This window comes from Pelobates fuscus, chromosome 1 (genome assembly GCF_036172605.1).
Source record: "Pelobates fuscus isolate aPelFus1 chromosome 1, aPelFus1.pri, whole genome shotgun sequence".
NCBI classification, from domain to species: Eukaryota; Metazoa; Chordata; class Amphibia; order Anura; family Pelobatidae; genus Pelobates; species Pelobates fuscus.
The window spans coordinates 319385923-319411536 of NC_086317.1; the positions used below are offsets into that span (position 1 = coordinate 319385923).

At 38.0% G+C, this 25614-nt stretch overlaps 1 protein-coding gene across 3 annotated transcripts in view; it reads right to left on the reverse strand.

Moving 5' to 3' along the window:
- The window catches only part of SLC9A7 (solute carrier family 9 member A7), an 87793-nt gene that overhangs the window by 16891 nt on the left and 45288 nt on the right, over window positions 1-25614 (reverse strand). Inside the window, exons 4-13 of one of the 3 annotated variants that reach the window (XM_063459351.1) lie at window positions 17223-17299; window positions 15755-15867; window positions 14426-14531; window positions 12416-12557; window positions 9853-9958; window positions 8132-8220; window positions 7487-7600; window positions 6715-6826; window positions 3885-4038; window positions 1225-1284 (exon numbers count right to left, since the gene is read on the reverse strand). In XM_063459351.1, the coding sequence (XP_063315421.1) occupies window positions 1225-1284; window positions 3885-4038; window positions 6715-6826; window positions 7487-7600; window positions 8132-8220; window positions 9853-9958; window positions 12416-12557; window positions 14426-14531; window positions 15755-15867; window positions 17223-17299 (1073 nt within the window). Of the gene's footprint in view, window positions 1-1224; window positions 1285-3884; window positions 4039-6714; window positions 6827-7486; window positions 7601-8131; window positions 8221-9852; window positions 9959-12410; window positions 12558-14425; window positions 14532-15754; window positions 15868-17222; window positions 17300-25614 lie in introns of all 3 variants that reach the window. The other 2 variants (XM_063459360.1, XM_063459370.1) reach the window with 2 other exon arrangements.

A 25614-nucleotide genomic window follows, 5' to 3' on the forward strand; every position in this document is an offset into this window, starting at 1 on the left:
GAGCTCTATTTGCTTTCTCCACTCTACCTCTTCATGGTCAACTTCCCCCTTTCTTGTCTCCTTCCCAGGCAGACCTTATACCTGGGTTAACGTTCTTTGTGGCATTCATTTGAACACATTCAGGTATAAGGTCTGCATGGGAAGAGACAAGAAAGGCAGAAGTTTACCTTTTCCAGTCTGTCTAAATATGCAGGAAGAGGTAGAGTGGAGACAGCAAAGAGAGCTTATTGGTCTATGATCAACGGGTGTGGCGTTCTGAAGTATGGTTTAACAGGAATGGTAGTTGCTGCATGTTATCTTCTGTTGTATATGTTTTATAATTTCATTACGGACATACGTGTCCAAGCTTATCCTCATAATGGCGTACATACGGTCCTGCAAGGCTACAAACAAAAAGGGAAAAATGGTTTCTCTGTGACCTGTGTGTTCAATGATGTTGCACTTTACTTCTATCTTGAAACAAATAAAAATGTATTTACAAAAAACTAAAAAGTCACATTTCAGTTGCCAAGGTAACTTACCCACAATCCATCAGGCACAAGATTGCCACAGAAGGGTTAACTGCATACATCATGAACAGAGGAGAACAAAACAGTTGTGCCTGGATATCGAGATCCAGCGCAAGGAAGAAAATATAATAAATATAAATGAAGGTAAGTGGCAACAGTATTGTCACTAAGATACTTTTTAAGGTATTATTTGCAATTATAAATGTATAGCATACATAAATCACCCCTAACGACACACACATATGTGCATGCTATGTGTCTCCTCCATTTTGTGCAGTGTAAAAGTGCATAGTGTTAGCAGGGGACAATTAGGACTGACCAGTCACTGGCACATCTATGCTGATAAATGTCAAGAAAGCAAAGCAAAAAAAGCAAAAAAACAAATATTGAGACATGCAGTAGCTCTTTAGCTAACAACACATTGCTGAAATTGCCTTATTACAAAATGTATGTTCTTCATTTCATATAGTGATTTTGTTCCATTATCTTATTGGACATTGGAAACCCCAATGCCAATTCAAACAGCTTCTTTTACCTGCACAAATCTAAGGAAGAGCATTTAACGAAAGCATAGGTAAGGTGCACACAGAAGCTAGGTGGCAGAGAGACTGCAATTATTATTATTAGCTATATAGTGCTGTACAGACAACACGCAGGTGAAAGATTAGAAAGCTTTGTGCATCAAACGCTGTATTAATCAAGTCACTTGTTTCACCTGAAATACTGCCAACGTCTAAGGGTCATATCTTCCAACGATGGATTATAGTCACCAACTCTAGTATAGCACAAGAATGAAATGCAAATGAACGTAATGATATGAGAGAGCCGGCATTTTTAGCCAATATGCAATGGTAGCTTAAGGAGACATCACTTACTGTAACCCCCCCCCCCCCCAAAAAAAACCATGGAAATAATGACTACCAACAGATTATTCGCATATTTGCACCATTAGCAATATAGAATGCTACCATACCTATAGTAAAGTAACCACACATCCTCATCTCTTAATCTAACTACTCTGATATTCTGTATGCACACATGACATAGATATCTAATACAAGAGGTTGATTTCAGAATCTAGCAATATTAGATTCTGAAATCAACATCTTATGCTATATATCTATAACCTTCAAAAACCTTCATAGTAGCCAAGTGTTATTAAAGACTAGGTAGGCCACTTGAATGTGTACTTGTTAGATCAGCATTTGTAGTGGGGGACGGTGAGGTTTTCAGGTTCTGAGGCACTAGATTAGACTTCTGGAAGTGACTCGACCAACCTTGGCATGACCTATTTTGATAAGGCTGTGTGAATCGCTATGCTTACTGTAATGGAAGTGACCTTCAGTCTCATTGTATTAATCAGGCCTACACATTATATAATTACAATGCGTGCTGGGCTGCCTAATTGATATGAATGATGTAATGTGAGCAAGTCTTCCCCCTAAATTAGTGCAGATTTTTAGAATAGGAGGGATTTGAAAAGGCAGCAGACAAGAGATCTGCAGTTTGTGCAAGAAGTTTTTTAGATACACCGTCAATGGAAAAACGGCATAATAAAATGCATATATACCTACAAACCAGGAGTTTTTTCAATTTGTATTTGGCAGTATGCCTTTAAGCATAGACCATAATGATTTAACTAATGTGCAATACACAATGACCACACATGAAGTTTGCTTTCCTGGTTAAATGAATTATCCTACAGAATAGAAGAGGCAGTTCTGTATTCAGCAGGAGCATGTCTGATGCCACTTTGTTCTTTATTTTAACAAAACCTAGTGGGCAGCGCACCAGTAGACAGGTCTCCACTGAGCATTTTCTAGAGCACTCCAGATGCCATAATGCTGACAATGGATTAAGGAAAATGTAGTCCACAACATTTAGAGTGCCAAATGTTCCTACCCCTGTTCTAGACCTATGTTTATTGTTTTAGGAAACAAAACAAAAAACAACAATCCCAAAATACAACTACTGAGGAGAACAAGTATAATAATTGTACAGATGACAAATTCCTATTCAAGTAGCAATATATTTAAAATATACACTGTGCTACTAAAATCACCAGTAAGTGTACAGTTAGAAAACCATATTAAATGTCATCTCCCACAATTCTGAGTTCTGAAATGGGTAGCACATTCAGCAGCCCAGATATTCTAACATGTGAACACATGCTAATATCCCTGCAACATAAACATTACAATTTCTAAAATAAAATAAAAATCCCCATGGGGAAGCACTAAGAGAATAGTGCTCATGCCATATCTGCACCAATCAATTGCACTCTATAAAAGTGTTTGATTGAATAACCAAGTCTGTGATAGCAGCAGAAGCGCCTATAGTGCCTGCCAAAGAGACAGCCAAGAAAGGTGTGTTAACCAAGCAATGAAAACATTGCCATTTCAGTGCTTTACATTGCAGGGTTAAAACAGTGGCCCTGCACCTCTTACAAAGAAGTATTCAACATACCATACCTACACATTTTACAATTGCAAATCCTAAAAACAACAAGCCCAGGTATCACATTCCTACACGTAAAGAACAAAACAGACAAACTAAATTAATATATAAACCAACTGACAGCCTTTATTTGTATTGATATCACCAATTAGAATCCCAGAGTGCTTACAATCCGAGACGCAATAACTACACCAAGGCACGACACCATCTTTCACAATGCAAGGGTTAAAGGGACTGTCCAGTGCCAGGAAAACATATCGGTTTTCCTGGCACTGCAGGACTCTGCAGTGTCCCTCTCCCTCCCAGTGACTTACATGAATCCAGCGCTGATGTCTCTCAGTACTGGGTCAGGCTCCGTCCACGCTCCTCCCACGCCAACGTCAGCCAACGGGGGAGACCTAATGCGCATGCAATGGCCGCACGCACGCATTAGACCTCCCCATAGGAAAGCATTATTCAATGCTTTCCTATGGGGATTTAGGCAACGCTGGAGGTCCTTATGCATAGTGTGAGGACATCCAGCGTCGTTTAAAACACTTTTCGTGTTCTAAGATAGACAGCCACTAGAGGAGGACTTAACCCTGCAAGGTAATTATTGCAGTTTATAAAAACAGCAATAATTACACTTGCAGGGTTAAGGGTGGTGGAAGTTGGCACCCAGACCACTCCAGTAGGCAGAAGTGGTCTGGGTGCCTGGAGTGTCCCTTTAATGGAGAAACCAAACATATGGAACTTTCGAAGATCATTCTACAAATCAGACCTGCCTAGAGTTTTACTGTGCTTATTTACCAAAGTGCCAAGTTCATTCTGTGATATCTGATCATAACATGAGACATGAGGGTATGTGAGTAACACTGCTGGTGATTTTACTGGACCTGGGTTCTGTTCTACACAAGAAAAATGGTTTGAGATATTAACCTGATATTGAGCCACGATAACATTGGTGTTGTTCCTCCACCAATTACCCATACTGTAAAGAAGACTATTAGAAGAGTTGTGGTGAACATCATCTGATGAGCGTACGAAGCTGTATCTCGAATGGAAAGAGCAAATGCCATAGCACCTCGAAGACCTATGGAGAAAGGAAGGACTTTGTGAGTTCAAAAGGCTGCAACGTAATGGTTTAGGAATCACAATGCATTCAATAGGAAGTACAACATATCAACAATACACCTTCCAGAAAGCTAAAGGTGTTTATTAAACTGGAGATTTTTGTTTCCCACATCTTCACCCCCATCCCCCCAGATTTAACGAGCACCATGGCCTCTTTCCAAATCCTATTATTTCTAAAAAAAAAAATCAAATATGTGAGCTACAAATTTAAATAAATATGGATGCAAGCTGTATTCAAAATGTCAAATGTAGGATTCCAGATATTAAGTCAATAACTATTTTATTAACCCCTTAAGGACACATGACATATGTGACATGTCATGATTCCCTTTTATTCCAGAAGTTTGGTCCTTAAGGGGTTAAATGAATGCTTAACATCAGCATATTAAAGTTTATGTATAATGTTTCATGTTTTAGAGCTGGTAATATTGGGGTAATGTGTTGGCTTTTGAAAAAATAAAATACGCAGTGTTCGGAAATATGCATACTTTGATTTTATATTAAATATTCAACAAATAATATCACAGCACAACAGCAAAATACAGTTTAATCCAGGCACAGCTAGGTCAAACATTGAAAATGAAGAGGAAATATATATAAACATTAGATTGTGTGTGTGTGTGTGTGTGTGTGTAGCTGTGTCAGCATTTGTATCTGTGTGTCACTGTGTATCTGAGTGTGTGTGTGTGTCAATGTGTGTGTATGTGTGCCAGTGTGCCTCGGTGTGTGTATATGTGTGTCGATGTGTGTATGTGTATTGGAGCGTGTGCATCTGTATGTCAGTTTGTGTACGTGCGTGTGTGTGTGTGTGTGTATGTGTCACTATGTGTATCAACGTGTGCATTAGTGTGTGTGTGTATATGTGTGTATCTTTAGGTCAGTGTGTCAAGGTGCGGCGTGTGTCAAGGTGCGGCGTGTGTCAAGGTGCGGCGTGTGTCAAGGTGCGGCGTGTGTCAAGGTGCGGCGTGTGTCAGTGTGTGTATTGGAGCATATGCATCTGTGTGTCAGTTTGTGTATCTGACTGTGTGTGTGTCAGTATCTATGTGTCACTATGTGTATCAACGTGTGCTTTAGTGTGTGTGTGTGTGTGTGTGTGGGGGTGTGTGTGTGGGTGTGTGTGTGTGTGTGTGCGCGTATCTTTAGGTCAGTGTGTCTAGGTGTGTGTGTCAGTGTGGCAACATGTGTGTATATGTGTGAGTGTCGATGTGTGTATCAGAGTGTGTGTATGTGTGTGTGCATTTGTGCGTCAACGTGTGTATCTGAGTGTGTGTATGTTCCAGTGTGTGTATCTAAATGTGTGCATCTGTGTGTTTATGTGTCAGTGTGTTTTCAAATGTGTTTGTCAATGAGTATGTGCCTGTGTGTCAAGCTGGCTGTATGTGCCAAGGTGCGTGTGTGTCACTGTGTGTATCTAATTGTGTGTGCATGTATCGATGTGTTTACATGTGTGTATCTGTGTGTTAATGTGTATGTATATCTGTGTTTGTATGCATGTGGCAGTGCATGTGCATACGTCGCATTAATCAAACCAACACAACATGTAAACACACCCCTGCAAACACAAACATTACATACAAGAACACCCCTGAATTCAAATTTCAAATTTATATACAAACACCAATACTACACACAACTGTACATCCACATTTAAATGCAAACACACCCCTGTAACGCTAAAATTATATACAAACACCAATTTTACACACAAAAGCACACCTGCTCCTAAGTACTATAATCTGTTTATTATCTGTAGAAATTAGTGTATGTATACCATAAACCAACATTTGCTATAAAAAAAACACTCTGCTAATTAAAAGGTTGGCGCTATGGTGCAAAAAAAATTTGGGGGTTCCACGATGCTGGTACACTATGTCAAAGGGCCCCACGGGAAAACTGTATTTGGAACCCCTGCTCTATACGAACTACATCATGCAAGAGCAGAGCTTGTAACAATGATTGACAGGGAGCGAAGATGAAGGTGTATGGATTTCTACTTGTATTCTTATTTTTCACAACTCACTAATACTTATTTATTAAACAGAGGGATAAATAAACATAGTATTAAACATTTTGGGAAGGAGCGTCTCCCCTTAAAAGTAATTTCCATTGACATATGAATATATATATTTAATTTTGTCTGGGAAAACGAAAGGTTCAAGCTATAAGAAGACGGGGTACTGCCACTAAAGGGGTTTGGGAAGACCTTTATTGACGCTATCGATTCTGTAGGCAACTTGTCCACTTCAAAATTTGTTACAGTTTCTTTTCTTTTTTGATGAGAACACAATAGGATCATACTTAAATTGTAAGATTAAGCAATTACATCCCCAGCTGTGAAGCCATATCACATAGATGCACATGATTATAGCTGCAGCGGTATGTAAATATGCCTGGGGATTTGATCCAACTGTGCAATTGACAGCATGAAGGCATTTTACATTTTGCGTAAGTCACCCTGGTTACAATTACTAATACGAGATTTTTAAAAATATTCCCAACAGTGGCGGAATTTAAGACTCGAACTGATAATCACTATCCATGTATGTGTCTTACCGAGGGTAGTAAGTCATAACAGCTGTTGATTTATCCCATATATTAAGTCGGGATTTGAATAACTACACCCAATATATTATACCTGAAAACATCAACATGTGCTGAATGTTCCATCCAATCTTGTGCCTTCTGCCCAGGTTCAGAAAAAAGGACAGTGGGTAGATATGAGCAGCTCTGCCAACAAACACAGACACCTGATAACAGCCAGTGGTCAAGGGTGCAATAACGAACAATTACCTGTTCATACTTGTTGGACACAACGGTGGTTACATCAATACATGTGAGCAGGGAAATTGGATTATATTTATACAAGACCTTTAAAATATATTAATACCGTCATATCTTAGGTTTGTGATGTATTGCTTTTTGTATTGACTCATGGGAAATTACACAAAATCAAATGAAACCTTTCTAGAAGCAAAACAGTTGCTACCATTGTTTTTAAAACGGGAATTGAAATCAACCATTTTGATTATAGGCACAGCACTGATTAATTTAACCATTCCACAATGCCATTGTACCCTTAGTATCAATAATGTTCTCTTTTTAAAGTGCAGTTAGATGCTTAACACTTTAACTAATGACAATCTATGCCATCATAATGACCTATTGTGAAAGAACTGTGATTGTGTAAAGCAGGGCTGCCCATTAGGTAAATCCCCAGATGTTTTAAAACTACACCTTCTATTCTATTCTAAAGCCATTCCAAAGGCATGCAAAGCATCATAGGAGTTGTGGTTCCACAACATCTGGGGCTCTACCTTTCGGGCACCCTGGTGTAAATCATATATCCCTAATAATAACATGCTAAATGTACATGAACAAGTTTCTAAAACAAACTGATAGAAGGATACAAAAGCACCAACAATGAAGATTGGATTGAAAACATGCTTCTGGAACGTGAAAAGGGCCAGCCCCATGTAAGAAAAGATGAAATTCTCCGCAAGAAAGTGCAAAACTTCAAAAAGCTGAGAATGAAAGAAGTTCTGAATGTTATCAACAATTGACACCAATTGTTTTACAAGAACTATACATCCACTATACAGCAAAACTGATTATATGAAATGTGTATCCACAGTTTGCCATTAGGAATTCATTGAGTATTAAAGGTATATTCAAATTTTATAATAAATCTGTGGCTCTTCACTGCATTTAAAATGACATGCTAGTGGACAAGAGTGAGTATAGACATTTAAAGTTTAAAACGCTAGAACTCGCCCTTAAAACACCCTCAGCATATAACCCTGGGGTCAATCTAGCTCAATGTGATGTACTCCTTGGGGTATGCATTGCTGTACCCCAAAATAGAATAATATCTGCACAAAGTATACTCCCAAAATTAGGGCAAAAATTAAACAAACTTGTGAACTTTTCTTTGGCTGAACTACATATATACACATTATAAAAGGGGGTGGGGAAACATTATCACAGATTTGGAAATATTCTTGAATTCAGATATAGTCACAAATGAGATACTAAAATAGATTTGTTGCACTTACCTGTTTGGTTCTATTCCTTGATTCCACTGACAAATTATTATAGGTATAATGTGCCTGTGTGATTCCACAGAAAAGGACGGCCACCACACCTGGAATCAGAATAGTGCAGGTGGTTATGGAAACTCATTTCATATATTTTCATTGAAAAACAATTCAAAGTAATTTTCTATAGACTTTTTTTTTTATCATGGTTCACGGCATATTCACTTATCAGACCTAATAAGTGTAAGTGTTCAATAAGCGGATCTAAGGCCTATATAGCCAAAACTGCCAGTCGTTTGAAAGTTTCATGAGCCAGAGAAGGAGAGCCATGACAAGTACCCATCCAGCATATGGATGCCACATGCACAAGATGGTTAAAAGGAAGCAGTGGTGGGTCTATGGAGGTGCATGTAGAGCTGTGTATATTCTATCAAGCGATTCTGTGATAGCACCAGATGGGGGAAAGTGTTAGGATGTGAGGTCATATATTGGAGCCTGCTGCCTATTTAACCCCTTAAGGACACAACTTCTGGAATACAAGGGAATCATGACGGAATATTTCCATCATGTGTCCTTAAGGGGTTAATGTGTTGTGCTGACATATAAGGAAGGCTATGCTGTCTGTGGCATAGCTCTTCTTCTCCTCAACTTCTAAACTCCAGGGATGGAAGACTGGAGCCCTTGTGCCATACTCATTCCCCCTGACAAAGGCAAGCAACAGGGGAGGAGAAGGTGGATAATTAAAGCTTTACTACCTGTATATGATTCTGTTTATGTGTGTCTGTGTGCATGTGCGTGCAACATTGTTTGAATAAACTCATATTTATAGGGAACCTATGAAAGGCTCCAACAAATTTTAAGTTCAAGCATTATCCCATTGAGACACCCCTTTCTATGGTATTAAAAAAAAAGTAAGGGCGCTCTTGCAGCTGCAGAGGTCTTTGTAAATAGCTACATTTTTAAGCAGTTGTTTGTACTTATGATACATGGAGTCCCTTGTGTGCAAGGTGTAATAGTGCTTAGATCACTATCAAAAAGTGTATACATATAATAACATTAACAACATACGTGAAATACTTTGCATACATGATTTGTTTGCTGTGAGATAATATCACTTCAGTCAATGTTTGCAGTAATTTCTTTCTGTCTCTTGTGGTTAAAGAAACTCTATAGTGGTCTTGGTGAAGTGCCCCTGTCCTTAATGTTTACATTGCAGGTTAAGACAGCCTCTTGTGGCAGTTTCAAAAACAGCCACAAGAGGCGCTTTTTGGTGCACCTTGGGAGTTTAACTCGGTAAAGACGTTGGACGTCCTTTGCATGAAGAAGTCCAGTCACTAAAATCCTGATAGGAAAGAATTGATTCAATACTTTCCAACGGGAAATCTGTAACTCGCACATTAGGTTCCCTTGTCGTCATGATGTCTCGAGAGGAGGACTTTCGACACTGGAAAGTGGTACGTGAACGAAAGGCTAATTAACCCTACATTCACTAGCGATGGGGGAGTTTACGTACACTATAGTGTAAAAAAAAATACAGTTTTGTATTCCTAACGCTATCGTATTTTTTTATGTTAGTAGCAGCGGGGCATCTGCAATTTTTATGGGAAATTGATTAATAACCTGTTCTGACAGCATGGTAGGAAAGGGGTCTTCTAAGTAAACGTAGATTTGCAGAGATAACCCTTCTTGTTACAGAAATGAACAGTAACCCTTATCCAATCCGTTTCTACAAAACTTACCAGTAAATCCACAGGCTTCAGCAAGAAGGAAGGTGCTCCATGACAGCAGGAAGAACAGAGCGGTCTCCAGCAAAGGGAAGCAGTGCAGCTTGGTAAACTTGGTTACGTTATCAGGAGGTTAAAGAAAACACTTTCAGTTTGTATTGTATGAGAACTGAATATACAAGTTAGATTCATTAAAATAAAAAAAAAAATGAATTAGCATCCCAATCTGGTGTCAACAGGACTTATTCCAGCATGAAATGTATTGTCCATTTGACTTTAGCAACTCCATGCGTTCCTTGTACTTTTTAAATGAATAAGACATTCTATATTGGAATATTATCCTGAAAGAACAAATTCTTATGACAGCAAAGACTGAACTGTCCTTAAAGGGTTAAATAGACACTACAAGTACCCTAACAATTTGTGGTTCTTGTGCAGGTTATGGATCAAGGAGGACCCCTGCCTTCCTGCCCAAATGTGCTGGGTGAGAAGGGGGAAATTGCGGAGGAAATACCGTATATACTCTAGTATAAGCCGACCCGAATATAAGCCGAGGCCCCTAAGTTTACCCCCAAAAAATGGGAAAACTTATTGACTCGAGTATAAGACTAGGGTGGGAAATGCAGCAGCTACTGGTAAATTTTTTAATAAAATTAGATCCTAAAAAAATTATATTAATTGAATATTTATTTACAGTGTGTGTGTATGAGTGCAGTGTGTGTTTGTATGAGTGCAGTGTGTGTGTGTATGAGTGCAGTGTGTGGGTGTATGAGTGCAGTGTGTGTGTATGTGTATGAGTGCAGTGTGTGTGTATGTGTATGAGTGCAGTGTGTGTGTTGCAGAGCCTTGGTGGGGGGTGGGCAATTTTTTAATTATTTATAATTATTCAATTTATAATTAATAATTATTTTTTATGGTTATTTTTATTTTATTTAATTATTATTTTTTTATTAATATTTTATTATTATTTATATTTTTTTCGTCCCGCCTCCCTGCTTGATACATGGCAGGGAGGGGGGCTCTAAATGCTGTACAGTGTCAAAGGCAGCTCATAGTATTGCAATAATATTAAGCAGATGTGTTAGAAATAAAAATACCTTTGTGAGATAAAGCAGTATGTCATGAGCCATAGATAGGAGTGCTGTCTAGAAAAGCTTGATTTAATGAGCCAATTCCCAAGTGCAAGATTTCCCTAGTGTTAACAACTGCAGGTAAGCACCCATCAGCAAACATCAAGAGAAGAGAAAAACAAAAGTAAATTAAGAACTAGGCATACGCATGGATAGCATGAAGTACCGTGAAATCTGCAATGGAACAGCTGAGCTGCAGGTAAAGTTTGCAGACGAATCAGCCAATGCCCAAGGAGGAGTAGTCCCAGCCACCGCCACCGTCTGCCTCACCGATGGGACCTCTCCCCCGAGCCCATGTTTCCAGACTGTCTGGTTTAATCATCTCTATGATGGTATGCTGGCCTCCAGCCAGAGCTCTTAACAGTGGTCTCATGGTTCTGCGTTCCCAACGACACGCGTTTTAGACTTTTGGATCCATCAAGCTGTATTGAGGACAAAGAAGCTTAGTATCTCGTCGTCTGGGTGAGTAGGTGCATAGCTCCATGTGGGCTTCTTCCTAGAAGAGGGAAAGCAAGTTGGGGCTTTTGCTTTAGGCTGTGGAGTGACAAGCGTGTGAAGAGTGCGCAATCTGCATGCTAGCTGGTTTCAGTACTTCTGGCACAGCTTATCTAATCTGGCTTCAAAGTGTTCCACCCAGTTTAGGCTTTTTGGGTCTGCTTGGTTTAGTAGTTGCTTTGGTGAAACAGCCACCATCTTAGATGTACTATACAGCGTAGCGTAGCTAGGTTGCGGTTTGGAGCCCAGAGTAAGTGCAGTATAGGTATCACAAGATTGTCCAGTGGGGACCGGTATAACCCCAGCTGGTCCAGATGGGAGGGGGGTGAGGGGGTTGAAGAGCAACAAAGCCAGACTGAGCTCTTAGGAGCAAGGAGATCCACTGCCTTTACTCAGCACAGACCGCGGCAGTTTGCTACAAGCCCCCGGTGGAGGGAAGGCTCGTGTAGGACTTTGATGTAGTTCCCAGAAGTCTCCTGAGCTGGTAGTGCCATTCAATATGTTTCTTTGAGTGTGGACTAGTGTTAACACCCAGATAATCAGCTCAAGTGCTCTGAAGCTAGGCCATACTATCAGCTTTTTTGCAATTGAAGAATCCCTGCATTGTTTCTTTTTTGATAAAAAAAAAACAAAAAAAAAAACTTTGCTCTGCATTACTGGTTTCTATGGTAATTAACCGTTTAAAACAACCGTATTTAAAACAACTGAAATATTCTGAATAAACTAGGCAGCATTCACTAAACACTCTACTCTCAAAAGGACCATGAGCAATAACCCTTGGGTGACAACAGGGTGTGAAAGGAAATTTTAATATATTCAACTAATCACAGTAGGGCAGAGGGTGACATGATGATATAGGTGCATTTAAAATGCCTTTCTATATCAGAAGTCCATTTTCTGCCCTCAACAAAGGGATGGTATTAAGTGTTTCAGTACCAAAATCAAAAGGATATAAGAGCTGTTGCAACACCAGTACAAACGCCCATAGCAAATGAGCCACTGAATATCCCAACAAAGACTCCAACAGACTTGAAGAACGCAGCAGCATCAAAAGTGTGACTTCTCTCACCAGTAGGCTGGTAAGCAACGATGGACCTAGGAAAAAGTACAATTGGACATCAGATGTAGCAAGAAACATATTAATTAAACATTCCACCAGCAAAACTGAGTACTTTCCAATATCTGAGAGCAGTTCTATGTAAGAGCAAACAAGCTTTATGGTTTTACATTAAGTTTAAAAAAAACAAAACAAAAAAATACCTCTAGAATTTTTTTTGAAGGTAGTCCTTAGATCGGATATAGGGGAGGTAAAGCTTCCACAATGTTTTCCATAGATCGTCTAATGACTGATTAGAAAACGAGTACTGGTTTAATAATCTTATAAGACCAAGAGATGTAGGCAGCTTGTGTAATTAGCTCGATCCATTAAAAGCTATACGAAGCCCAGCCTAATCTCAATATGTGATCATTCCCAAGCTGTTTATTCATTAAAATCTTGTCAGATTTGCTCAATGCTGATTGGGTCCAACATCCCACTGAATTGGGTCCAACATCCCACTGAATTAGGTCTAAGTTGAATTTATCTGCCTAGTTCCCTGTTATTACAAGCACTCTACTCCCCCCCCCCCCCCTTCCCCCCCCCCCCAACCCGGAAGCCATTTCAGATTTCCCCCTCTTATTTTTCTCTCATCTTCTTATCCTACAATTTTCTTCTTCATTTCTCACATAATCCCTCTCTCTTTATCATAAAAATTCCCCCAAATAGAGGTCTAATGGGAGTCGTTAACTTGAGAACTCCTTAGCTGACTGGTGTTAAATGTAGATTCAGGACTCTCATTTTTAGGGAACTTAATGGCCGATATGACTCATTTTATATGCCAGCTGTTCGTTGTTTCAGTTAATTAGGTCTATGTTTCTGACTGTCTATATGACGCATAAGTGTCTTGTTTTTTTTTTCTAAATTGCATTATCTTGAAAATAGATTGTCAGAAAGAAAACGCATGGCTTTTGCTTACAGACGAGCAAATGGACTTATTACAGTTTACTTATGAAGACATCGTTCACATTCATAGGTGTCTGCTATATGGTGTTTTTATATGCTGTAAGCGATCTCACTGTACATAGTAATAAAATAAATCTCACAAGTCATTAACAAGTTAAGCGTTTTATGTTCTCTTAATGTGGCTATTTGTTTTATAGGTTATAACAGATGACAATGTTGGCTGTTCTTTGACTTCACTCATCCTCCTCTATTTGAATTACACAATTCACGTATATTTCGTCCTCAAACTTTCTTTTGTTTATGATTTAGTTGATGATTATCCAAAAGCTTGAAGTTAACGGCACTCCTGTCAAACAAGTCCTGCATCAATTTTAAGTGTATCTAGTACCCATAATAAATAGAGTATATTTTGAAAATAAATCTTTACAAAATGGTCAAGATGGTGCCCACAGGGGACAGCATCAGGTAAGTATAACTCACCTTAACTGCACCCCTGGGCCACCACTACCCAAGCAGCAATTTGTCCATCGGGGGTTCTGCACATTAATCAAAGACCTCAGAAGGTGATACCCTACACTACAGCAATGCAAAGCAGCTACTAGGACAGTGATTAGGACTTATCACTGTTCACTATGCCTGGCATGGAGTAAGACAGAGTATAACTCCACCTTTGCCACTAGACTGCAATCTTCCAGAAATCAAGCTACTCTGCTAAACGGTGAGTAAATGGTTTCATATTGATGCAGGACCAGGCGCAAGCAGACTCCATAACACCTTCAATCAGTTTCCATTAATAACAGTGCTCTCATTTTTATTTGACAAATGAAACATTACCTTTTACGTTTTTTAGCAAATTGTCTTTTTGTTCTCTTTTTCAGGTGCACCATTATATTGCAACTATTTTCCAATAATCGCATGTCTATGTATTCATTGGTCTTTAAAAAAAGAGAAAACTACTTACGAAGACAACACAATAGCTACAGCATCATTGAGGACACTTTCACCAAACAGAAGTGCATACAGATCCACGTCAGCCCGCAGATCATTAAATATTGCCAGGACAGTAACTGGGGGAAAATAAGCACACATCAATGCACTGTTCAATTTGAAATCTGCTAGTTTTACAAAACACAAAATAGATTAATATACCCTCTTTCTTAAAAATATCATACACCATGCAAGCTATAAATGGGGAAGAAATATTCAGCCTATTCACAGACAGGGATATAAACCATGGAAAAAGTATGCCCCGCTATATACACAGAATTGTGGACTAAGGGTTCTTAGCAAGTTCAGAATCGTTGTGTGACTTTCGTTATTGACAAACATCTTCATGAATTCCCTTACATATCCACTCTAATTGACAAGTACACCACTTCTTGTGTCTTCTGTAAAACTACATTTGCCTGCTGTTTGCACATGTGAGCATTACCAATTCTTTCCTTCAAGACCTCACAAGAGCAGCACTATACCTACAGAATACCTCAACAATTCCTAGCAGATATCACCATAGTCTCCAGTCCTTTAGGAAGTTCCTTAAAATCTATCTAGTTTGGATGTCTTATGCTCCTGGATAATTTTTCTCTTTCATTAGCCCTCGTCTGCTCTCACATAACTAGTGATTCCACAGTTGATTTTTCTCTACCTCATTTACACTCTACAGCTCTCCCAAAAACAAGTTTACCGAGATCAGGGAAAGGCAACCTTCGGCTCTCCAGATGTTATGGACTACACCTCCCATGATGCTTTGCCAGCATTATGTGTGTAAGAGCATTATAGGGGATGTAGTCCACAACATCTGGAGAGCCGAAGGTTGCCTATCCCTGACCTAGATACAAGTGTCATCCCAACATTCATGACAAATATCTCCCTTCCCTCTGACACATTGGGGATTATGTATGTACGGTCATTCTGGTACAAAGTGCAAAAATGTAAGCAATTGGTAGGAACATTCCATTGGTTTCCATGGCGTCTATACCATTTTATTGGCTAACTTTTCCCAATAAATGCTATTTATACGTTTCATTGTTCTTCCACTTATGTTATTTTACCACATGCCCTCCTAGAATGGATACCCATTTGAGCAGGGATCTCTACATTCTGTGTAGATTAGGTTATTTGTGCCTTATATTCCAATTGAAAAGTGCTGTGGAATAGGCCTGCCACTATATTAATAATAAAAAAAACGACATGAAACGCCTTCATACACGACTGTTGACTCAGAATTGTGTAGGTTAGCAGGCAGTGTTGTAATAATGAGTATTGACATATGAACTAGAAAGGCACATACCTGGATCCGTAGCAGAAATGATGGCTCCGAAAAAGAGGCAGTCTGTGTAAAAAAACTTTCCATTCAGCTGCCCTACTAGGGCCATCAGTTTCACTACTCCATACATGAGATTCCTAAAACAAAGGCAGTTTTTATTCCTTGCCATTTCTTAAAGTACTATAGAAAATATATAATAATTAGTAATACAATCATTTTCTGATCACATGCTGTACAATATACCACAATGCACCATCCAATATTCGGAATGACCGCTGCTGCCTAATTCTCTTAAAAGTACACCAAATGAAAAAACATTTGGATTTTGCATCATTTATAGTAAATAGGTTGTAAGTTTAACCCTTCATGACAGAAGACTTACCAGGGCAATCATGATATACAGGTTACCTGGGCAATCATGATATAAAAGTCACCTGGGCAATCATGATATAAAAGTCACCTGGGCAATCATGATATAAAAGTCACCTGGGCAATCATGATATAAAAGTCACCTGGGCAATCATGATATACAGGTTACCTGGGCAATCATGATATAAAAGTCATTTGAGTAGCCCCTTGGAACAAAGATGGGGTTAAAAGGTGTATATGTACCGAGAGGTTGATTTATAAGGGGTTATATTGCAAACATACTTTCGTGCATACTATCTTAAGGCCAGAGAGGAGAATCTTTCTCTGGTTAACTTCCCCCAATCGCTCTAAAAAAAAACAAGTAAATTATTTATTTTAAGCTTAGCAAAAGTTGGTATAAATAGCCTCATTTTTATAGAGGGAAAAATAATTTAATACATATGTTCTTTTAGATCTTATTACTGGCTGGATTCTATGCAAGGAAATACAATATATATTTTTTTTAATTAAGTAACACATTTTTCATTGAGATGTACATGGATATCAGAGGTATGCTTATCTCTTATAACAGAATAAAGAATATTTCTTACTAAATGGGAAAACATGCAAACGGTCAACCCCAGTATCCACTAAGAACGAAGCTGGAATCAAACAATGGTTCGTTATAGTTTGCACAATCTACTTATGTAAAGTCAGACGTAATCGACCTCTGACAATCTATATGCTGATAAATATAAATCTGGTCAGTCGGCTAACCTTGTTTGGATATTCAGATCTCATTGGAGCTGTAGTGCATAGCAACAGGATGGCTTTTACATGCCTGATATAGGCCATTGTTTTTACCTCCCTATTATTACTGTGAGAAATCTGTTTAATGCAAGTAAAGGGTTAATTTTGGTGCACTATTTATTCTTGCAGATGAAAAGCTGCAGAGTTCATGGCAAACCTTAGCAGAACGAATGCAATACTGGCTACCTGCACACACAGCACATCATCTAAGAGAGAGAAAAATACTGTGTCTGCAGCTTAGACACAGCAAGCTATCTGAACCATCCCAGCAGCATGCTGTGTAATGATCTGCCATACATCATCCTGCCAATCACATGCAGCATTCATGACTCACCCTATAATGAAACACGACAGCGCAGTACCAAAGAAAGCATAGGCAAGAATGGATCCAATATTCCGGAAGAAATGCCTCTGAGAAGTAAATAAAAAAACAAAAAGAATATGAATAACTCCTTGGAAGGAAACACACAACACACACCTTATGGCATTCAATTGGTTAAAATCTGCACATATAACAAAAAGGACTGGATTTAAAAATATAAGAATGAATTCCAAACTCACCTAAACGGAAACAATGACAAGAATAGAGTTTATTTCAAATTGGGGTATCGTTATGAAGTTGGGGGGTGGGGCTTTGATTTATGGGTGCAATTACCCTGGTTTGTATCACGGGAAATGGAGAAACTGAATGAAGGCAATTGGACAGCAATTGGTTGTTAGCGAGAAGCAGAATTGGCCAAGTTATACTGAAAGGCAGCAGATTGCAACAGACATCTGAACCATATCCATATGTAACACATGGCGTTTGACTGCTAGAAGGCATTTAGGGAATAGACCCATTAGTGTGAGATCTGTCTGTTCACCCAGCATGCCCCGATGGTTGTTCACTAGTAGAATATATACCTGACACAGGCTATCATGATCCAAAGAGGGGATACATTAAAGGAATGCTCTAAGCACCAACACAACTTTAGCTTAATGAAGCAGTTTTGGTGTATAGATATTGCCCCTGCAGTCTCACTGCTCAATTCTTTGCTATTTAGAAGTCAAAGGAAGACTATAGCATTAGGAATACAAACCGGTCTATATCCTGCTAGAGCCTGCACAAGCGTTGTGTGTGCGATTAAATTGTCACTGTCACATTCCCACTGAAATTCAAACCCAGTCAAGAGATATACAAAGACAAAAGTAGGGACTACTTTGTCTCTGTATTTCTCCTTCGACTGACTTTCACAGACTCTGTGCAGAGTCTAAGAGTCTTAACCCTCCTCCAGCAGCGAAGCAAGTTCGGCAAAGTCCCCAGACAGTAACAGTGCTGCTTTAAAGTTCAATTAACAGCAGGAGAGAAACACTGTACAGATTGAAAATTATAGAGATTTAATTTTTTATGTTGAAAGTATTTATTTATGTTTATTTTATTTTAGTTTTTTTCCCCATGGGTCCTGATGAAAGTTTGGAATATCAAACTGAAATGTTGAATTTTATTTTGGAGCAATAAAAGCAAAGTTTCATTCCCTTTATAAATTCTGGGAGTGCTAACTGGATACTAATTATATATATATGGAAACTAGCTGTCTCCAAATAAGAATACATACATACATTTAAGTCCATAGTTTTCCTTTTGACAGGACGTAAAGTGCGCTGTGTCTTTAAGACACGCAAAAAAATTTTTTTATCAATGTCAGTACTAAAATATGTAATAAATTACTTGTGCAGATTTGTGCAAACTTAAATGCTTTGCCAATTTTGTTAGAATCCCACCATAGGTTAATAAAGTGCAAGAAAGTCAAGTGTACACTCACTGATGCACTTACTGTACAAAAAGCGCAAATCATGTTTGTTTGAAATATGAAAAGCTTTGTCTGGCACAAACAGATGCAAATAAAAACGCAGGTTAATAATTTCTCTAAACAGCTTTAGAAATGACTACTCCAGCGGTAAACTTGCTTTTGAAAAATCCAAACTGAGCCAGATGTAAGCCTGCACAAGTCATTTTTGTTTTACATATTTTAGCACTGACATTGAGAGAGCGCACCTTTTTTATTTTTTCTATGATTTACTGTGAGTGTGTGATAGAGCTTATTCACACTATAGAGGTGCAGCTCTTTTAACTTTAATTTTATTTTTCTGTTTTTGTAGAGTAAATTGCCACAGCGCCATTTATTCACTTGCTTTGGATTTTAGTATATGACCGTACTTAAACACTTAATCCCTATTTCATATACCAAATCAGCATTCACATTTCCCAGATAGTGATGTAATTTTACATAGTAAATTCCAGGTACACAGATACTGTAAAGGTCTTCTAATAAACAAAACGTAATGCATCAGAAACCTGGACAGAGGAGAATTATCTTTAGAAAATTGTTTTATCTTTGGCATAAGCAATAAACATTAGAATCTCGTGATTTGGCAGTCCCTGCTTTATAAACAGCAGAATGCCCTGGAAATCGCTGACAAGGTGACAGTGACATCATGTGGCCAGATTGTTTATAAGCAATTACAAATGTGTCAGACAGCACTAAGAAACAGTAAGAAGAGATGGTTACTTCTGTAACAATATATTTACAGGAAAAAAGAAAGAAAGAAAGAAAGAGAGAAAGAAAGAAAGAAAGAGAGAAAGAAAGAAAGAAAGAGAGAAAGAAAGAAAGTGTCCAATGCTAGCACTCCTGTTTAAAAGTAGTAACCCCGGTGCTTGTGAGCAATAAATATAGAATATATGGTATAAAGATAGCACTCCAAGGACTTCAGAAATATGGTGAAAAAAATGTATCTTTTTATTCAGGCATCAGCCTGGGGTGAATCAACGTTTCAGTTCTCTGACGAAAGTTCCATAAGAGAACTGAAACGTTGATTCACCTAGGCTGATGCCTGAATAAAGAGATACGTTTTTTCACCATATTTCTGAAGTCCTTTGAGTGCTATCTTTATACCATATATTATTTATATATTATGGTATATATAAAAATATATATATATATATATATATATATATATATATGAAACATGGGGGGATGGTTGCACTCACCTAAACATGCTTAAATGGGGTGCTGCTGGAGGCCATATTATACAATAAACAATACACAAGATCCAGCGCACTCTCCTATCTACTAAACAGCAACTTCAATGTTGACAGATTTTATTAGTTTGTAAAAGTTTTTTTTAAAAACACCTAATCTAGGCAAAAAAAATGGGGATTTAGTTACATTATATGATCATACATTGCATAAGCCTGCCACAACGTCAATGTACCCCATCTTTGGCAGGTCCTACTCTCACAGTCTAATGTCTGCTCTTATGAGATTAACCACTTACTTGGGAAAAAATTCCATCTGAGGCTCTCTGCAGTACAAGGCTAAATAGGGACCTGAGATGAGGCACCTGTAACAGGGAGGGGTGCAAAACCAAGGAGTTGGCTAGACTCCCAAATATATATAGGAAACATGGGGGGATGGTTGCACTCACCTAAACATGCTTAATATATATATAAAAAATTAAAAGTCTAGTACCCATAATATTGAATTTATCATAGTATGCAAGTGGAGCAGTTGCCATGGAAACTTGTGTGGTCTTCAGGCACATTCCACTGGCGATTACTCCACTATTACAACTTTGCACCATTTTCAGATCACAGCACTTTGCTAAATCTCCCCCAATTACTTAGCAGGATAGTTTTTATTATTTTAAATCTTATTTGCAGAGAAGTGTTAACACAAGGAGAAATTAATCATTGATTATTTGCATTCAATAGGGGAAATAACGCAATATTGCCAATCTTAAAGCAGAACTGTCACTATTAAGATTTATACACAAGATAGCTATGGGTATTGCTATTCATTGATTTTGGCAGTAAATACATTTAACAACTACAGTGCCGTACGTGGGGAATGCCTGAGCATGAGCATGCAAGTGCTTGAACAGCATTTCTTCTGTAGAAAGGCAAGCAAGAGCAAGACTGAGCCTGAGGTATCATGGGACGGGAAGTATTTACTGGGGTAAGCGGTAAGGGACTAAAGAACTGTCCCTACCAGAGAAGTGCCCGCTCCGATTTAAGGCACTTACCAATATAAACATTCCTCATTAAATTCTAGGATGACATCAACACAACTCAATAAAACAATAACGTTTACAAAGTACATGGTAGACTTAATCTATCTAAACAAACTACATCTTTAAGAAGACTGGAAACACTGACCAGAACACAACATGAATAAAAAATTTTTTAAAAAAAAATAAAAATAAAATCTACCAAATGTATAAATTAATGTACAAACGAATGTATGAACTGTAACTGTGTGATCCAAATGACATACAACCAATGTGAACTAGTTCTTGAAAAACAATAAAAATGGTCAAATTGAAAAAAAAAAAAAAAGAAAGAAAATCTAAGTCAATGCAGGTGACACATTGATGGTAGTAATCTGTACCGTAGAAATGGCATGGAGAAGACAGGCCATACAAACAGAGGATGGCTGTCTGAATTTCATGCATGGCTGGACTTAATAAGCAAAACAAACCGTGATGACAAAAAACAAACAAATCCCAAATAGTTATAATTTAATTAGAAACAAATAAATAATAGTCATGTAACCTTTTAGTCAGGTGGCAATGCATGTCAACGGCAAGAAAAGAAAAATTATATACTACAAAAGCCCCATTATATTTTTTACAAAATCAATACAACTATAATGCATTTCAGTTGTGATATTTTGTGCCCCATGTTCACAATAATGTATTGTCCCAAATGAGAGCAAAGTTCTAAAGATTTATTCATACCAACTGATAAATCTAGGAACTTGCAAATAAATAAAAGCATGTTTTGCAGTAAACGACAGAGAAAATACACAACTTCAGGCCATGTTCTAGCCTGCTTTATGCTGATGTTCACTCCTCACAGACAACACCCGTATTTGCTATGTAGTCGTTTAACTTATAATAAAAATATACATTGGGTAAGCAGTCAAACATTACATAGGTTTGATGACCAAATACAGGAATGTCATTAGAAACTTCATGGAACACACTAAAACTACTTCAGACCACATGCAGAAGATGTAGAAACATGCACCGAGAGGTGTCCAGTGAATTGTCAAATCATGCTGAAATGATCGGAAGTCTTACCGTGTGACATCGACAGGGCACACCTGGCACTATAGCTGTAAACTACAGAGAACTAGTGTGTTCCTTTTTTCTCATCACAAACAATATTTAGATGTAGTAACTAATACAGGCGCATGGATAGCTTTCTGGAAGTGTGTAGGAAAGCTGTGTGAGCATCAGCCAAAGGAGGCATGGCAAAAGCTGCATAAATACATTTATTTAAAGAAGGTCTACAACTAAACAACTCCCTCGCCGACCATTTGAGTAATACCTCTGTTAAGGCCCCCTAAACCTCACCCCACAATAGTTTTGGGACCCAGCACAAGTGCAACTCATAATTTGTTTTTGTTGCGCCGGGTCTTCTTTCACAGATCAACCATCCTAAAGTTTCTAAGATAGCAGCAGACATAAATTATATATTCTGTCCTTCCATTTTCACGAAAACAAACCTAGTATATCGATGAGCTCATTGGATCCGTTACACTCTGCTGGAGGGAGGAGAGTATTAAACAAGACGTCCAATGACACAGGACGTGGAGCTTGACTAAATCTCCATCCTTTGTCAACCTCCAGGTTATGAATAGGGAAAAGTAGTTCTTACTTTTCCTTATGTATAACTTTGCAAATAAGCCTCAAATAAATAAATAAATAAATACATATAAACAGCTAAACAAACAAAAAAAAGCAAAACTGATAAATGGCAGTGGCTTTAATTCCTAAATAGCAGAGGACTGAGCAATGAGACTGCAGAGACATGATCTGTACACCAAAAACTACTTCATTATGCCAATGTGACTGTGCTTAAAGTATTCCTTTAAGCAAAGCAACAGTTACATAGTTACATAGCTGAAATTTTGCAACACACTAGGAAAAAATTCATTGTTGACCCCAAAATAGCATTCAGATATCTCCTTGGATCAAGCAGCTATTACCCCACTAATTAGAAATTATATCCCTGTATGCTATGTTTTTGGAAGTATTTATCCAATTGCAGTTTAAACATCTGTATGGACTCTGATAAAATCACCTCTTCAGGCAGATAATTCCACATCCTTATTGTTCTTACTGTAAAAAAAACCTTCCCTTTGCTTTAGATTAAATCTCCTTTCTTCCAGTCTAAATACATGACCTTGTGTCCTATGTATAGCCTTGTTTATGAATAGATTTTCAGATAATGGTTTGTACTGGCCCCGAATATATTTGTATAATTTTATCGTGTCAACTCTGAGGCGCTGGTTTTCCAAACTAAAGAGATTAAAAATTTTTAAACTTTCTTAGTAACTAAAATGCTCCATTCCTTTTATCAATTTTGTAGCTAGTCTTTTAAGCTTTAAAATATAGGAGCTAACAAGTTAAAGCAAACATATTAGTGCAATTCAGTGTTGCAGTAATAAGTGCAGAATAAGATTTACCCCTCTGGTACATTATCTCCTTCAGTGTAGGATTCTTACATGACTAAACGTCTGGGATCTGTTCCTGCAGTCCATGTGCTGATAATCACATTTTTTCAGGGACGAAGGTTATCCTTATTGGTCACACTCTTATTGTTCTGGATGACAAATCCGTCACTTGAACAAAAGAAAAAAAAAATACACATACACACCTCCAGTAGCAAAGCCAGCACTCGAGGACCTGTCAAAAAATGTCAATTTAATCCAAAACGTTAAAACAAATTACAATCCGATGGTCAATGTTTCAGTTCTTACACTAGAACTTTCTTTAGGACCGAGCACTTTACCATTACAGAATTAAACACTTTTGATGATAAGGCACGTTGCACTTTAGTTGAGAATGAATATCCTAAAATATTTTTTTGCTTTATTGCACGTATTAAAGTTGGTTACTCAGTCACATTAAAATATTTTGTGGGCACTTTAAGAGTTTGGATATACTCCCGATATTAAACTGCACTGGCACTTTGCATAGACATACATAGTGTCCAAGAGGCACTCCTATGATATTTGAATCTATGGCTATGGTCACATAGGTGTATTTGAGTATTTAATTCCTTTTTACTTTCAAATGGTATATTTATATATGTTCTTCACAGAATAGTTCCGATGGTCATTTGTTTATAGATCACTGTGGTAACTTGGCTCCAGTAGGTTTCTGTGTACATATCACCTTGGTAACAGGTTCACGGGCCCCGGATGTCATGACATCACAAGGTGGTGGAGGTTATTGCCACTCATGCGCACGGAGGAATGGTGGATGCTCATACACAGGTGATTAGAGTAAGGTAGGTTAGTTTTTCTTATATATAGTCAGTGTTTGTATGTATATGTTATTATGTCCTGAAGAAAGTTCTAATGCAAGAACTCAAACGTTGACTATCGGATTGTAATTTGTTTTAATCTTTGGATTAAACTTACCTTTTTTAACAAGTCTTCGAGTGCTGGCTTTTCCAGCTGAACACAGGGCTAAAGACACTGGGAAACAGGAGTGCAAAACCTATGAAATAGTGGAGATCAGGGTTTCCCAATTATTATTTTTTTCCCTTGGAACCCATTGACAGGGTATAGCAAAACTTTGGAACCCCAACAGAAAAATGTGTGCCGTAGAGTAGCGTAGCGCAAACCTTTCAAGAGTGTAGTGAGCAGAGTGTAATGTTCTCTTTTTCTGGCAAGTTCTTTTTATATCTGGTTTAATTGTTGACAATTGTATTCGCATATCTGCAGTTGCGTCAAGTCAATTTCAATACTTTGTGTTTTTTGCAGAGTAAAGCGAGAATCCAGTTTCACATAAGTATGTGCTGGCGAATGGCAACAGAACTTTGATTCCCTGCTTGGAAAATTCTGGGTATTCTTTGCGTAAATTACCCCAAAAAGCAACAAGAGAAACTTCTTTAAATTTTTGGCTTAGTTGACGGTCAGAAGTTATATCGATCAGATTCTCAAAATCTACATCAGAAAAATTGGCTGGGTTGTCTTATATGAATGGATTTTGAACCCACTCATTGTTTTTATTCAAGAATGGAAAATACGGATTAATAGATGTGATTAAATGACGTAGACTATCTACAATTTCATTGCGCGCACACACACACACTGAACAAAATTATAAATGCAACACTTTCGTTTTTGCCCTTATTTTTCATGAGCGGAACTCAAAAAAAAAATCAAATACTTTTTCTCTGTACACAAAAGGCCTATTTCTCTCAAATATTGTTTCCAAATCTGTCTAAATATGTGTTAGTGAGCACTTCTTTGCCGAGATAACCCATCCACCTCACAGGTGTGGCATATCAAGATGCTGATTAGACAGCATGATTATTGCACAGATGTGCCTTAGGCTGCCCACAATAAAAGGTCACTCTAAAATGGGTCTGGGGGGGTCTGAAAACCAGTCAGTATCTGGTGTGACCACCATTTGCCACACGCGGTGCAACACATCTCCTTCGCATAGAGTTGATCACCACAGGGATATTCACTAAAGTGTGTATTGTCCATGAATTTCAAATGTTAGACCAAAACAGCCCAGTCAGCTATGTTTCAATTTTGGCTAATTTGGAAAAAATATGAAAAGTCACTTTAAAGCCCTAACAACTAAAACTCTTTGTTTCATGAATTTTTGGTCTAAATCTCTAATAGTACACCCACAAAGAAAATCTATGCTCTTGTCTGACC